Source organism: Pararge aegeria, chromosome 18 (assembly GCF_905163445.1).
Source record: "Pararge aegeria chromosome 18, ilParAegt1.1, whole genome shotgun sequence".
In the NCBI taxonomy this organism is placed as follows: Eukaryota; Metazoa; Arthropoda; class Insecta; order Lepidoptera; family Nymphalidae; genus Pararge; species Pararge aegeria.
This window is the reverse complement of record NC_053197.1, coordinates 16,925,716-16,942,855: the sequence shown is the minus strand read 5'-3', so window position 1 is coordinate 16,942,855 and position 17,140 is coordinate 16,925,716. Positions and strand designations below refer to the sequence as shown.

The 17,140-nt window shown below is 36.2% G+C and overlaps 1 protein-coding gene across 1 annotated transcript; it reads right to left on the bottom strand.

The window, feature by feature from the left end:
* Positions 1 to 1,372: 1,372 nt before the first annotated feature.
* On the bottom strand, positions 1,373 to 12,947 carry LOC120631606 (keratin-associated protein 19-2-like). The gene is made up of 4 exons (XM_039901253.1): positions 12,917 to 12,947; positions 8,634 to 8,841; positions 2,509 to 2,661; positions 1,373 to 1,814 (listed from the first exon to the last, which is right to left on the bottom strand). The coding sequence occupies exons 1-4, from the start codon at positions 12,926 to 12,928 to the stop codon at positions 1,684 to 1,686; spliced, it is 504 nt and encodes a 167-aa protein (XP_039757187.1). The 5' UTR covers positions 12,929 to 12,947; the 3' UTR covers positions 1,373 to 1,683.
* Positions 12,948 to 17,140: the final 4,193 nt, after the last annotated feature.

Genomic DNA, 17,140 nt, shown 5'->3' with positions numbered 1-17,140 from the left:
GTATGGAAGGAGCTGATAACAAAACGTAGATTGGTAATGACGCTTCGGGAATCCACGGATAGCCGAAATGTTTCTGCACTGGATACAACAAAATATGTACAGACAAAATATTTTTCCGACTTAAGTTACAAAACTTATTTTTATATTTTGGCTACTTGACACAATATCTTTTTAAATTGTAGCCTAAGTGATATTCTAGTGTATAACCTATTTTACTGTAAAGTTTTATGATAATCTATAAAGAAGTTTTTGCGTGAAAGAATAACAAAATTCGTTACAAACTGTTACATTTATGACGTCAATAGGATTAGTACGAATTGTATGAACGGAATATTTAATTGCTTCGTCGGTAAAAATAAGTTTATAAAATAGTTTGTTTGACTTCAATGACTTAACTTCACCTTTTTCTAGTTATCCTAACATTCTTCAAAGTTCGTTCAAGCGTGAGAACTCCTAAAAAATCCATTCATTATAATCATTCGAAGGAGTAGTTTTTGCATTTTAACCTTCAATCCAACGTTTACGTCTTGGGTAAAGGTTATCGTGCACTTCTGAAAACATGGTATAGGCCAGGGGTTCCCAACATTTTAAAGCCAGCGGCGCACTTACAAGTTCAGAAATTTGTCACGGCGCTTGCACTCTAGCCCAGCTAAAATAGTTAGGTAAATGTTAGTTAGGTTTAAGCGTATAAATAAAACATCTCCAACTTTAAATAATAAACCATAGTTAATAAATTTTAACAAAGCATTAAGAAAATAAAACTAATCCGGATGGCAGAGCTTGGTGATTGGTGGATGGCTTAGAAGATGGAGAATCTTTCGAAATGTAGGCTAAGCCGTAACACCAGGCACAAAGACATTCAACATTTTAATTTTAATTTTTTTTGAAGTAGGTACTATACAAAAGGACCACCTCGGAGTATTATTTTTCAGTTAGGCAACAAGGGGACTTTCAAAAGACTTTTGCTCTAGGTCAGAGTTGTACTAAGTATTCTAAGAATTAAGTTTAAAATCTATTTTTAGGTTTTAATTTAATATTTTGTTTATTCTTGAATTACTATGGTTCGTTGATCCTAAGTGAACATAAAAAGTCAGCCTTATTATGGTGAATATCCTTAAACGATTCTTATTTGTGTAAGTTTGCAACATTTAAATTTGGTATAGTGAATTTTAGTCTGGCAACCCGCCTTGGAGCAGTGTTGTGAATCTATGTTCTTAAACCTATACGTGTGGCCCCAGCAGCAAGACGTTTAAGTGTCGGGCTTACTTGGTAAGAAGATTTCTATTCTTTGTACTAATAAAATAAATAGGGGAATATAGAACAAAAGTTATACTTATTAAAATCATTTATTACATATTTACAAAGTGTTGCAATGAAATTCGTTGTTGAAATTATCACATACAAAATATTGTAATAGGCGCCAAGATGTCACATAACTAGTGTCTTGGAGAACTCTTCATTGAATCATAGCTGGATTCTAACGCAGATACAAGTTTGACGAGCAAGCTTCATATCTGCATAGGAATGCTCAAATAGATGTTCGAGGTAGCTTGATTGAACTTTATAACGTTGAGCATGTTTGCTATCAGTAGTATACTTGAGAAGTGGTATATATAGATATTTGTCGAGTATTAAATAGATTTGGAAGATGAACACATTGAGAAGAAGGGATGTAGAGGTTGTTTAGTGGTGTCCGTAATATCCGCCATATCCTCCCAGGCCGTGCCCGTATCCTCCGGCGCCGGAGTAGCCGTACCCTCCGTAGCCGATGGGAGACGCTCCGTAACCACCATGTCCGTAACCTCCATATCCTCCTGTAAATAGATCGTGTTTTGTAATAATAGCTGCCATATTCATCAATAGCCTATACCAAAACGCAGCTTCCATGACTCATTTCAGCCACGATGGTAATTCTCTAGAGAGATTTCCCAACTACGCGGGAGATATTATGCCGCACAAATGTCTGCACTAACATAGCACTTTCTATTCTCCGATGGGACAGACGCAGAAAGAGATCGCAGACGCAGTCCCACCAGCTTAAACTGCTTTCCTCAGCACGGGGGTGAATGGCCACCAATTTCCATACTCCGAGCTGGTACTAAGAACTTCTTGATAGGAAAACCCTATACCGATCCGATAGAGATTTACCCTCGTGATCTGCTTGCATGCAGTGGTGAGCATGTTCGACTTTACATGCTCATCACTAGACCAACGAGGCAGTCAATAACCTATAACATTCCACTGGTGGACTAAAATTTCTGTCCTAATGGTGGGTTTGCACATAGTCACTACGGATTGGTGATACGCACACACGACACAGTGGATGGTAGATAGAAGTAGCAACGAGTTCGCTGTTGCCCGTTCTCTGCTATATTCCGTACGCCTCTTACGACTCTCGCGGGAAGAGGAGGGGTGGTTACAACTGTATTTCGAGCTCAATCACCATACGGCACCATATAAGTAACTACCAAATAATCTAACAAAACAAAGAATATTATTATAATTTACCCAAGCCGGAGTATCCGCCGAGACCGCTGTATCCACCAAGGCCGCTGTATCCGCCGAGGCCGCTGTATCCGCCAAGGCCGCTGTATCCACCATATCCTCCGTATCCTCCGTGGGTGGTGGTGTAGGCTACTTTACTGACAGCTACTGGGGCGGCTGTAACAAATGTTAAGAAAAAATAATAATTTGCAGAATCATTGTCCGCAAATTCGTTTTTTGAAAATCCTGTATTTTCGGGGTAATTAGTATTATAATATTCTGTCCTGCTAGCTGAGCTTTCTAGCTTAGCTGTCTCTATTCAAAATTTTACCAAGATATGAAGTGCATAGCATAGCTAACAAAGGTTTTGTATTTAAATCTCCCTTGGAAGTAATTCTGGTACTTTTACTTAATAAAAAGTATCCGATATCCATCTAGGTTTAAAGATATATATTTTCCATTAAAGACACTTGTTTCAATCGTAAAACAACAACACTATTACAGGATTCAAGCTATATTATATGTGTCAAATTCCATCATGATGTGGTTGAGCTGAACATAGCTAACAAACAACCAGACACACGTTTTCTTTTATAATATCAGTATGATGTAACTAGTTCTATTGTTATATTATTTTAATTCGGCCCAAGAATCGAATCCTGGATCTGATTTATGACCATTGGACTACCGAGGAAGATATTTTTGCATAAGCAGCAGGTACTATTTCTCGGATGATTGATTGTTAGTCATTGCAATTCATAGTCCGTTGAGTCAGAAAAGTAAACGATTGTGATCTAATAACAGTAATGGCCATTGATAAGGTCACTAAACAATAAATATTTTGCAAAAAAAAATGCTTAATAGGCATAAACCGTGACGGATTTTGTTGTGGCCTTTGCAAAAACTAAGGTCTCATTCACGAAATTATTCAGTTCTTTAGGAAATTTTAACAATAAAAGATCCCCCAAACTCATAATTTAATGCGAATGTGTATTTCTTGGTTCACTACATAGTTGATGGACATAATTATTGAATAAGATTGGTTGATGATGTTAAAGCTAAGTCCGGTGAAGTATCTTGCTCTCTCGCTACGCTTATTTCTGCTGTTAAACAGCATTGAAGTGTTGCCTAGTTACAGGTAAACAGGTTAAAGACCTACACCTATGTATGGTGCAATGTCGCGTAGAAACCGATTAGGGGTATGACTACCTTACAGCTCAGCTCGCTACCATCTTAGACTGGATCACCAACTACCTGGTGAGATTGCAGTCAGGGGCTAACTTGTAGAGGAATTAAAAAAAAACCTCAGGTTTATTGACAAAAGGCGGCACTTTGTGGGACGTGTTCCTGGCATACCTGAAGTTTTTCTCTGTTTATAGGCGATGGGTTTCAAATTACAAGGTTATCAGTTGGGCATCTTTCTTCAATTAAAGAGCTTGACCTTGAAATATAACGATAGCTACGAACCTTAAGTTAATGAGTCGCAAGGATATAACAATACATTATATTTAGTATGCCAAGGTCTCTAGGTTCCCACGTGAGTACAGTGCCCTGTGACACTGGCACAAGAAATCGACAAGATAAACACCTTAACATTGTATGCCGCCTAATTAGTGGTTACTTTTATCAACGTGTGAATTCAGTATTGTTTCAATTACCGCTTTACGCTTCAAGGAAGAAGGCGGAAAGTTAGTACACACGCGTGCAAAATTGCAGTAATCATAATATAAATATTGTAATATATTTCACATTTCAGTTTAAGTTATACTACCTACGTGACTAAGGCCAATCAAAATTAATGTAATGACTTTAGCTATAACTGAATATTGTATACATAGTGTATCACTTTCATTTATTTTTATCGTAACTCTCGACTTGCGTGTATTACCTACTTTATAAAAATTACGTTTATCTTCACGATCATCATTGATCTGATTAGTGGAACGTATACTATTCAGATTTACTCTGGAACTTCATAGTTATGTTTATACGTTTATACAGACAGATGGTTTAGTGCTGGTGATGTGTTTAGTTTAGTTTAGTTTTAGAGTGTCATACATAAATAACGCACATTCTAATTTATGCAAATAATAGAACATTGAATAACCGATACACTAAAGAGTTTATTTACACTGTTTCCAAGAAGAAATATTCTGGTTGGTGTATGTTCGACTAATACCTTCCTCTGGCAACCTTAAATACTTTGTTGTACCAATATTATTAATAAAAAATATACTAAAATGAAAAGTCCTTACATACTTCCCTGTGGTACACCAGACATAAAGCTGCACAAAACTTCACAAACGTCATGCAATAATTAGAGTAAAACAATAGTTTAATCTCCCTAGATACTGAACAGATGGATACGTAGTTACGAGTAGTAATATTGTAGATTTTAATGCTTGCAGATAAAGACCATTGTCGTACAGCACTAGCAGATATATGGTGCAATAAACCTAATGCTTTCGCTGCTAACTGAGACTAACTAAAATGCATTAAGGGTTAGGGTACATAAAAACAATCTTATAAAAAAAGTTAAATGAGTTAAAATTAAAAATAGAAGTCGGAAATTACCCTTTAGCTAACAGACGTGCTTGGGAAATCATGTAAACCCTTCAGTCCAGCGCAGAGGTCAGCCATGTGGTCTTTTGGGGACATCATTATCAACCCGTTAGCGGCATTAATACCGTACTCTATCCAGCTGACCAAGTGCGGATTGGTAGACTTCACACGCCGTTGAGAACATTATGGAGACCTCTCAGACGTGCTGGTTTCCTCCAGATGTTTTCCATCACCGTTTGGGGACATAAAATTTTCTCTAGTCTGGTCTCGTTACTTCTCTACCGATAAAGACGTGCCAACAATGTATTTGGAAGTTCCGGTGGGAGATCGCGTAGGAACAGATTCAAAGCGTGGGTTAAAACTGAAATACCTACTCCTTAGATGTTAGCCAGGTATCCTGCTAGCTGCTAGCCTGGTAGGATTGCATACAAGACAATAACTGGTAGTGGAATAAAGAAAACTAAATTGGAGTGATGAATGAAGCCGGCAATGTGCACAACCTTTATTCAGTTCAGAATAATGGGCATTTGAAGCAAACGCTTTTCATCTGGTATCTCTGCAAACAAAGCTACGGTTTACTACTGTTTTATTGCATCGCTAATGTTTCTTTTATGCAGAGTTTAGACAGCTTCACTAAAATCGAATTTGTTTGTCTTTATCTCGTTTTAAACTTGTTCGCTACAGGTCCCTCTAAGTAATAGAATGGCGGGTTTCCTTGTCAGCTTGTTCAGCTGCTGCGACGACAATAACTGCATTATCTTTATATTCACAGAAACAAAGTCACTGCGGCCATTTGTACGCTAAGTTGAACTACGCAACAGATTTTAATGCCATTTTCAGCAATAGAGTTATTTAAGAGAAAGATTTATATGCAGCATACATAAATACTATAGTGGAGAAAACCCAATAAAAGTGAAGATTAGTAGAATGATATACAAATTTTTCAACTTTAAACAATCAAATAGGAAAATTATGATAGAGTTAAAAACATACCGTCCCATGGCTGAATTTTAACAATTTTGGGTATTATGAAAAATATTATTTCAAGATACGGTCTTGTGTAATTTAATAGGTATTTCGTTCTTTTGGTAAATAATTAAATTATCGTCGCCTTGTTGTTTTATTTCCATTTATTATAAACTCTAACAATCGGGTTGCTGAGACGGGTTGATGAAAAATGTTATCGAAAAGTATTAATAAAGACGTATTTGCATCAAATTTTAAAAACATCGAGTCACCACTGTCTAGAAAAGTATAGAGAAGAAATATTTTGTTTTCTGTGAGCCTGGATTAGCAATACAAACGACAGTTCAAAGTTTAATCGCTTGAGAGGATTTTCGTATTCGAGTTAACAAGTTCCGTTCGTTACTACTTGTAATTAGCAATTAATTAAGGCTCTCTCTCTCCGTTTTCACATAATAGAAGATCCAATTCCGGGAAATAAAAGACTCTTAAAAGAGCTTTTCTTTGAAACGCTTTTAGCTACATATTCACGTCAACCTTGTTTTCTTAGCAAAAAGGTGATGGGGATATAACCCCATCATTTTACTGTATCCTAATTTTGTTTGGTGGGAGGTTTCGGCCGTGGCTAGATAGCTATTCCGACAATTTAGATTAAGTGTTCGAACTCGATTAATGGAGTCGTAAAACTGCCATGCCATCTGCCTGCTACCAAACTTACACTACATAAAATAACCATCAGGTGAGTTTTAAGTCAATGGCTAACTTGTAGTAATAAAAAAACATTGACGTCATAGGTTTCACTGAAAAGGAAGACCTTAAGTACCTTAAAGGTTTCGGAATAACTAGCAGGCGTGAAAAAGCTCTTTGAGTAGCAGTTTTGATCCATTTTTTTTTATTATTTTAGTCAAGTTACAGTTTAAAATGAAGGAAAGATGGAAAGAAAAAAATTACCCAAAAGTTTTGGTAGTGAAACATCTTCTGTATGGTAGAAATCAGGTTGCATGCACCATATTCTAGCAAAATAAAAAGTGATTGATTGGAAAATGTAAAAATGGTGTCAATGCACCAGAACACAGCTGTAGTACAGCTCCCTACATGGACAGACCTGCTGTTTGCAAACGAGTTGTAAGGAGGAAGCTGGACTCATTTGGTACAATCCATTGCTTTGACGAAGACGATGACGATAGTCAGCTTATAAAGCTAGCTACTTTGACTTGAAATTGAGCCATTTATTTAGTCATCTTTAGTACCCATAACACAAGCTACGCTTACTTTGGGGCTAGGTGGCGATGTGTGTATTGTCGTAGTATATTTATTTATTTATTTATTTATTTATTTATTTATTTATTTATTTAATCAGCGCAAAAGTCAGCAACATCCTATGACAACAAAGATAGCAGTAGTATTCAAATTGGACGGGAAATTCCAAATCACGACGTCTAGCAAACAATGGCACTAGATTTCTGAATCAAAGACTCAATAGAAAGAACGAGAGAGCGTACTTCCACAGAATTTTCTCGGAGTGTTAAAATTTTCAAGGAAATCATCTGCGACCCTTTGAATACAAACTACTGTCGAAGTCTGAACGCGGTCTAGTGGCGTAAAAGCCTTTGGTCAATTTAAAGTTGAACTCGACTGCGGTGCGAGCTACGAGTGTAAAAATAGTTTCATCAACTTTTTTACATTCGATTTTAATGAGCTTAAAGTGCTACAGAGCGTATCGGGTATTTAAACTAAGGAAAATTAACGCTAGTTCTGCCAAATAATCTTTACCTACTGATAATATTGTTAAAAAGTAAATAATTTAGTGATATATTTTATTGAAGATAGTACGACAGTCGCTACAGCCCCCAACTAAACTTGAATAATTTCGACTATCTTACAACTTTGTGATAATTTTTAGTATAAAATGTTAATGTATCTATTATGTAAAACATTTAAGACTCCTGTATGAAAGCATATTAAAGAAATTAGGCATTTAGCTGTTTATTTCAAAGACTTTCTTTTAATGTATACACAATATTTAAAAAGGTTGAAGGTGGTTTCGCTTTCGAACGCTCTTTGGAGATATTTTTCTCCCTTAATTTTTCATAAATTAAATACGATTAGAAATCTTTCAACTCGAAAATTTGTACCTCTTAAAATTGAAATATCTAATGTACTGTAAAATTAGTCTTATCAATTTACGACTGAAAAATGTATTTTTTTTTATATTTCCTCTTGTAAAGATTATTATTTGGGTGATTGAACTTCGACCGTTCACATTGCTCCTATATTATTTTCTAAGATTTTATCCGTCCTTTGAAGATAAGGCTCTTAACTTACAATTCCAAAAAGAAACGGGTCATTATATAATTTTAGATAAATTTATTTTATAAAATCAGCTTTTTTCTTTAAGCGTTCGGGCATTATTAATATGCTAAAGCATTTTGTAAAATAACTATTTTGAGTGAAAAGGAAAACTAAATGATAAATTGCGGAATTAATGCTCAAGTAAAAGAAAATTAATAAATCAACTATTGTGTAAGGATACCTTATCCGTGTGGATACCCGGGTATCCACTCGGTCCCAATTCTACCGCAGCCAGCAATGACCGCTGAGACCCTTATTATTATTTCACTTACCGTATCCGCCGTATCCTCCATATCCACCGTAGCCGAGTCCGCCTCCGTAGCCCGCGCCATAACCAGCGCCATAGCCGAGGCCGTGGCCACCGTAGCCGCCAACCCCACTGTAGCCGAGTCCACCGTAGCCGAGTCCGCTAAGGCCTCGCTTTTCGGTTTTCTTCGCTTCCTCAGCGCACACCGCTGCGATGGACAGAGCGACTACAATCTAAAAGAAGAACAAAACATTTGTATTTTAGAAGATCGATTGTAGTCATATTTTTTTATAAGAACTAGTAGCAGATATTTTATTATACCTACAAGGTATTATATACAAATATAATTATAAAAAACCTAATTTAAATCCGAGTGGAAGTCGTCGCTCTAGTCAGACGCAAACAAAAAACTCTAAGTCAAAATATTTAGGAAGCATTTTTTTTAATCTCATGTTATAGCACCACTCTTTGGGCTCTTAAAATGAAGCAGAGAAAACTTTTAATGTGCTCAGATAATCGATCTCTACCATTCTACTCTTTAAACTCGAAGCTTTAGTTATAAGTTAACAAATAATTTACCTAAAAAGAACACGATTCTGTATTCGGAGGAATTATTAAGTACACAGTTCTACTTTTTGCTTCCGTATTTATTCTATGCGTTAGACAAGTTTGTTGTGCACTATAGAGAAAATAACGGAACCTTTGGGGTTAAAATCAATCTGTTATTTTTTCTCAGAAGCCTAATTAATTAACATAAATTATTATTTGTTATTCAAAAGAAATACTTTAATAACAGGTTAATTTAGTGATAGAGTTCACGCACCTATTAATTATTTATTGCGGGTAAAACCGACGATCACGTCATGTTTAACGGTATCCGCCCAGTAAAAATTTGGACAAAAAATTCATTAAATAATGTCATTCAGAGGACTTTTAATAAAACCTGTATTTTTTCCAACTTATTTAACCGCTTACACTGGTATTGGAGCAGCTCTTTTTTATTTTATGAGAATAGCTCTCAAAAGGAAATAAGGAACCATATTGCAATGCCTTGTTGTCCATCTGTCTATTTGTCAATATCATAATCTCCGTAACTCAGGAAACCTAGGAGCTATCAAGTTTAAATCAATGAGCTTAGCTAGTCGGCAGTGAAAACTATTAATTTTTTGCTACATACCAAAAAAAGGTATTTCAAAAATAAACATATTATTTTTAATCTCGTGATCTTCTTTGACGGTCTGAAGACCAAAGTTTTCGAACAGTGTTTGTTGCCAGTTATGATTTATGGCTCTAAAACGAGCTTGCTAACAATGGGTCTTATAAGAAGGCTCAGGGTCTTTCAGCCCCCGATGGAGAGAACTATTCTTGGAGTACCTCTACGTGATCAAATCAGGAGATCCATAGAAGAACCAGAGTTACAGAAGTAGCTCAAAAAGGCGCGAAGCGGCACAAGTCGCACAGGGCGGTGCACATAGCTCGGAGGATCTATGGACGGTGGGGTCCTAAGGTGCTAGAATGGTGAGGTGACCTCGCACCAACGCAGTGTTGGAGTGGACGAAAGACATCAAGCGATCCGCTGGACCTAAGCGGCACAAGACCGTTGTATTTGGAACTCCTTACAAAATACCTAATTCCAGATGTGGACGTCCAATGTTTGGCATAACTATGATGTTTTAATTAAACTTTCGGTTGAATTGTATGAGGGTTAAATAATTCAAAATATGTTATAATTATACGTTTTCTTCTAAGGCAAGGCTCCTGACTGGTGGCTGGCTATTTTGTGCAACCAAGAGTCTATATATGTATATGATTTCGCATATGGTCAAGTGTGATCTTATTATGTCAACTTTAGCTTCACTCGACTAGCCTTGAAGACGGAGTGATCTAGTTCAAACATAGCGGGGCAATTTCATGGCAATTTCCACTTATGATTGCGAAAGTCCTTCGGGTCGGCAGTGAATCATGGACGTGAGCCTCGCCATTAATTGTCTATACTTATGAACCTGTGCTGAGGTGGCGCAATATCCTACCGAGACAATGAAATTGTCGGACTTTATATTGTCGTTTGATTTGCTCTTTGTCTTTTTGTTCTAATTGCGTTATTTAGGTAGTCTGTATAAACGTCAGATAATAATGGGATTAAAAAAACTGCACAGACCTTAACTAGTTATTTACTTCTAATTATTCAACGTGTTGTATGTGTCAAAAGTTGTAGTCTGTTAAAATCAGTGATGTTTTTAGGGTTCCAACATTAATAATGAAAATGAACCCTTTTAGGATCACTTTGTTCATATTTTATTTACTTTCACATAATGCAATTCAAATATAAGACTTAAGACTATTTTTTTAGCGGCTCTTTAAAATAAAATTTCGCAAGATAGGCTCCTTGTTCTAAATTATATATTTTTAGACCAACTCCAATAAAGCTAACATAAACCTCATAAATAAAAAAAAATGGGTTTAAGTGTGCTACATAACTAGTGACATAATATGTGCTGTAAGGTTAAACCACACCGGCTTTAAAGGTCTTACAATTTTTTTTATTCGTCTATTTACAAATTTTTGAAACGTTCATCATGGTTTTTTTCACACACAATGCTACCAAAGAGATCCAATAGGATTCTGGTCTTAAAAGAAGCCCACAGCAAAATAAGCTGGGTATGATTTCACACATCTCACTACCGTGTAATTCTTATGTACGCATCAAAAGTGTCACCTGTGGGCCTACTTGAATAAAGATATTTTTGACTTTAACTTTGACACATAATTGATTCACCTTACAACTTCAATTAGTAACAGACATAATACCTGAGACAGATCGGATACGCTGATCGACTGTCGTAGTCAAATGCTTTGGCAACATGTGGGAAACAAGCAATTTTCTGTGTAATAGAAGGATATCCACCGGAGATGCAACGCGATGCGAGACAAATTCGGCAGAATTAAAGTTAAAGTACTTTAACTAAACGTTGCATTCTTCCATTTTAAATTCTGGTGTATAAACTAACATGAAATTAATATCTGTGTAGTATGTACAACCAGAATTGATTGTACATACTGAGATTTAAATAATTTATCCTACTACTTATTTAATAAAAAATAAATAAAGAATCATCATGAAAATGTCGAAAACAGTTACGGATATTTTTGCCGATACTTCAATAAGTTATTTGTTATTTTAGCACATAAAAGCATCGCAATAACACCGAAACAACAGGTATAATGGGCTGTGTATTCAATTAAATACATTATAAAGTTAGGAAGGCTCAGAGTCGCTTAACGGGTGGTTGTGAGAGCTATGTGATCAAATCACATATGCGAATATCGGTAGAAGATAGAGTTATTGACATAGCGAGTCGTGAAGCTGAAGTGAGAACAGAGTGAAGTTAGGGTGCTGAAATGGTGATCCAGCACCGGTAAACGCAGCGTTATGGGAATCCAAGGAGGTGGACATACGACATTTAACGAGTCACTCCGCTGGAAACAAGCGGCCCAGGACCGTGGATTGGAATTCCCTACAGAAAACCTATGTCAACCTTTTGACGTCAATCTGTTGAAGTGATGATGATGAATTTTGTTGTTGCCTTTACAATGTAAGGGGACAGAGGAAAATGTTTATTTCCTGGCTTATCTATGGCTCACAATTATCAATAATTAAAGCGGGAGGAAATTTTGGCATAACAAACTAAAGTCAAATAGTTAGTTTGCTTCTTAGAAGTTTACCAATATATACGAACTACCCTGTTTTGTAAATACATTACAGTGAACAAAGGCCTCGATTTGGTCCAGTACTTCCTATAATGCATACGTTTAAAAAACTACCAATAATTAATTATGGATTGGTTTGAGCTCATAACATCATAAAAATTACAAACACAATTGATTGCTTCCGATCTGCGCGTCCAATGTTACATAATAAGTTAAAAAAGTTTACTTTGGAGTTAAGTAAATCTGTCAAATTTGTATAACAATGTCAACTTTGATGTTTTATCCGTTTAAGTGATTGTCACTTTAGTTAGCATGAAAACTTACACGAAGTAGAAGAAAATTTAAAACATATTTAGCATCTACCGTGGTCTATCATCAACACCCTCAGTTCGTATACAGTTGGAGAGAAGAATTTGGAGCTTAGACCCACCATGCTATTTCAATGAGGGTTGGCGAATATTAATTTTAATGTTTCTATAAGTTTAGGCTATTGAATTTATTTTTCACGACGAATCCTTGTTTTAATATAACTTTGATTTCACTATTTAAAAGGCTCTGAAACAACTCCTTATTAATAAAAATATATCTTAGTATCCTTACCAGGAATTTCATGTTGATGTTGTTACTTAAACACTGGTCAAGTGACTGATGCCTCCACAAGCAATCGTAGGCTTTTATACGTTGCGCGTACGCTGCGGACGGTACGGAATACTGAGCATTTTTTTCTTTGGCCAAGGATAATAGCTACGGAACTGAAGAAAGAGGGTTTCTGTGTTTAATATCATTATGATTCATAATTTTTGGCAACGTTTTAGAAAAATCATGACCTTCTGTGGATTGCAATAATGTATTGGGAATGACTTTCCTAGTATGAAAGCTGTATTTTTAAGAAGTTAATAAATTACCTTTTCCAATACGACTCTTTACCGCTTAGTTTCGATTATTCATTTATTTATCTTTAGCCTGTAAATGCAACACCTTTATTTTATTCTACTACAAACTAGCGCTTGACCTTTGTCTAACCGTAAGTGATAATGCATTCTCAGATAATGAAGAAGTAACCTCTGCTGGACACAGGTCACCTTTTATATAAAAAACAGGAAGTATATATCCCAACACGCTGCATAAATATAGGTTGGTGGGCTTCAACGGTTTTATTGTATGTACAGACTAGGGTTTTATGTGCTTTCCGAGATACGGGAGTGGAAAACGTCAATATTCAAGCTCCTGGTACTGACAATTGTACCACAGAAATACTCAATACCTAAAAATTACTTGCCAAACCTGGGAATAGAACCCAGGACTGATTTAATGTTAATTGTGAACATATTGAACAGATGACGTATAGTGCCTCAGTAGCTCTGCGGTTAAGAGGGTGGACTGAAAGCGGGGAGGTCGTAGATACAGTTCCATTTTAAGGACTATTGTCGTACTTTACGCTTAGTTTTAATGCAAATTTTATAGGCAATCGAGACTTAACACCTACGGCTTAGGTTGGTGGACTCATAACACTGATTTAACTATGGTTTCCCACTTACCATCAGATCCAACATTTGCTTGGTCCGCCAATTATAACTACTTAAAAAGCATATACGATTTTGCGACCGCTGATAGTCCAGGGGGTATGACTTCGACTTCGCTTTCGAGGGGCCGTACGTTTCAAGGAATTAAAATATCACCTGCTTTAACGGTGAAGGAAAACATCGTGAGGAAACCTGCATTTCTGGGAGTTCTCCATCATGTTCTCGAAGGTGTGTCAATTCCAACAATCCGCACTGGGCCAGTGTGGTGGACTACGGCCTTAACCCCTTCTAATTGTGGGTGGAGACCCGTGCTCTGTAGTGGGCCGTTAATGGGTTGATATGATGATTTTTATTAATTCAAGGGCAATTGTATATTATTTTATAACAAATTACCAAATGAAATCTTTGAGATGTCTCTCAATTAGTGTTGCCCAAATGCAAGAACAAGACGAGACTTAGCCAGTCTTGGTCTTGGTCTTGCGCCAATACACCTGGTCTTGGTCTTGGTCTTGGTCTTGCGCTCCCAGTCTTGGTCTTGGTCTTGATCTTGCAGCAAGAGTCTTGCAAGTCTTGCAAGATTATTAATATTAATAAATTATTAATACCTATTAGTCTATTACTATTTATTAAAGTTTACTTTAAATCTTAGAAAAACGTATTAGAATTGGAACATTGTGAGCTTGAATTAACATAGCCATAGTAAAGATCAAGCAGATTAATAAATAACTGAAGATTTGATAAGAAATTCGAAAAATCAACTGACCTATATGTCGTTTTCCATGGAAGTAACTGTTTCTTAATAAACATTTATGATTTATAAGCTTACATTTGCTAAAACATGTAAAAAAACAAATTAATTACAATAACTTGACTGTATTTTAAAGAACAATACTTATCTGTCTAGAAAGAGATTGAACCCTCAACTTATAAGAAATTTAATAAAAGAGTTTTACGATTTATCATTTATTTGAATAAAAAATAAAATACAACACAAATCAACAGCTTTATCATTAGGTTATGATACTTTATATCAATTCTTTTGACCAAGAATTAATACAAAGTAACCATCTGGCTGACTCATCACTTAACCTATTTCTATGTTTTCTAATTACTAATGATGCTTTAGAAAATAACCTCTCAGCAGGTACTGAAGTTGCAGGTATTGAGAGAAAATCACGGGCCATTTTCGATAAAATCGGATACTCTGTCTCATGCGTCCTCCACCAATCTAAAATCACCAATCTGAAACTTATTTATTCTTTGGAACACCTGTAGGTACTCTTAAAATTCGAAATTATTTTGCATGAATAGTGTCAAATGTTATGATTTCGGCGCGGCGGCAACGATTGTTTTAGATTTCAAAAGAAGCCGCCGGCGCGTGTATCATAACCATGTACTTCCGAAAAGCGGCAAATTTCTTTGAGAAGTAAGTACAAAACCTTTGATGCCGCATTATCAAAGTGCCGATGGTTAAAACATAACTATGCATGCACTCAGTTTGATTTTAATAGATATTTTTTTATTCGCTATGTTTATGGTATTAGTCGTAATGCGCATAGGTCCAGTTTTTCATATTCTTTGATATAGTTTTTTGCGTCTCATAGAATTCCTAAGCGTACCTACCTACCTATACACCGAACTGTTACACCTAACTACTCCGTGAAATAGCGCTAAGTCCTAGCTGCAAGACGCAAGAGTCTTGCAGGCTATGTCTTGTTCTTGCTCAAGTCTTGCACGGTCAGTCTTGGTCTTGGTCTTGCTAAAAATACGCGGTCTTGTTCTTGGTCTTGGTCTTGCAAAAACGCAAGAACAAGACCAAGACTGCAAGACCAAGACTGAATTTGGGCAACACTACTCTCAATAAGTTCAAAGTTTATATAAAACGTAAGCTTACAGAAAAATCCTATTATAATATTAAGGATTATTTAAACGATAAAAAAGCTTGGGTGTGATTTGCTCTAGCTTCATAGCTTAATATAAATTCACTGGAAGATCATGATAACAAAAAAATAAATTTACCCGGCTAAGTTTGTTGTGGGCTCTTCTTAGACCAGGGCGCGTTTGGAACCCTCGTAGCTTTAGATTTAAGTTGGCGAACGAAGTTATCACCATCCCGTTACAGTTATGTAAACAAATATGTATGAACGCTTCATAAGTGCCTGTGATAGGCCTACATGAATAAAGAAATTTTGAATTTGAATTTGAATTTGATGATGATGATGAATATAAATGTGTCAAAAGTCAGATAATATAGTGTGATGCGGATAGATCATCTGAGCACTCATAAAAAAGAGCTCCCGTAATTCGTGCTACAGGTCAGGCACCTAGTTGTTATTAGTATGTTTCCGCCATAATATAAACTGCAAGTGACACCTGTTTATGTGTCCAATAAAACCAATAGAATACCTTTGGCGAATAGAAGATAATTAAATTACGATTTTATTTAAACTCAGAGGTGGGCCTGTGTTACATATTCACAGATTAAGTTCTATGTAGGGTGACCAGCTGACAATAACATTTTATTAAATCATCAACGTCCAGCCCAATTCCTTACACGAACACAGACAATATGTTTGGAGAATCTTCGCAAGGTAAGTAGTATTACGTCTATTGGTATTCTATAAGACATATTTTGGAGAGTGTGCTCCAGAACAAACATAGTATTCAAACAAATAAGAAAACAATTATTAAACATAATTGTTTTCTTATTTGTTTGAATAAAAATTTTGGAACCACCATAAATGGTACCTGTGACCATCGCCATCGCGGCCAGAGCGCTTTCCCAATAAGCGATATTGGTAGCATGAGAGCCCTAGCTTAGTGGGAAAGCACTCTGCTCGCGATTTTCCATATAGCTACGGTTCTCATGCTTTATGAACAACAGAACTACGACAGGGACCCTCACGACCGTATCCATTTTTTGAGTTGCGTCACTGACATAGTTAGATGAATAAAAGCACAATTAGGGACACCTCCGGGAATTGTAATCGCGTGGAGATCCCAGCCAAGGGTAATTGCGATCCAATAATAATTGCAATTCACTGGCGATGCCATTAGCGATACAGTTGTTCTCGACATGTTTAGGGCGTGTGATTCTAGCAACGCTACGTGTTACGACATGTACTCATCGCTTCTGTGCTCAGGTGTACATGCAGTTTACCTGCATTGGCTCTATTTAACTAACGAGGTGGGATATATTATTGTGTACTAATTTATTTGTATGTGAATATGTTAAGACTAATAGAGGCGGAAAGTCAAAACCAACAATTCTGTTTCTGTATATGTTTTAGTGATCATCATA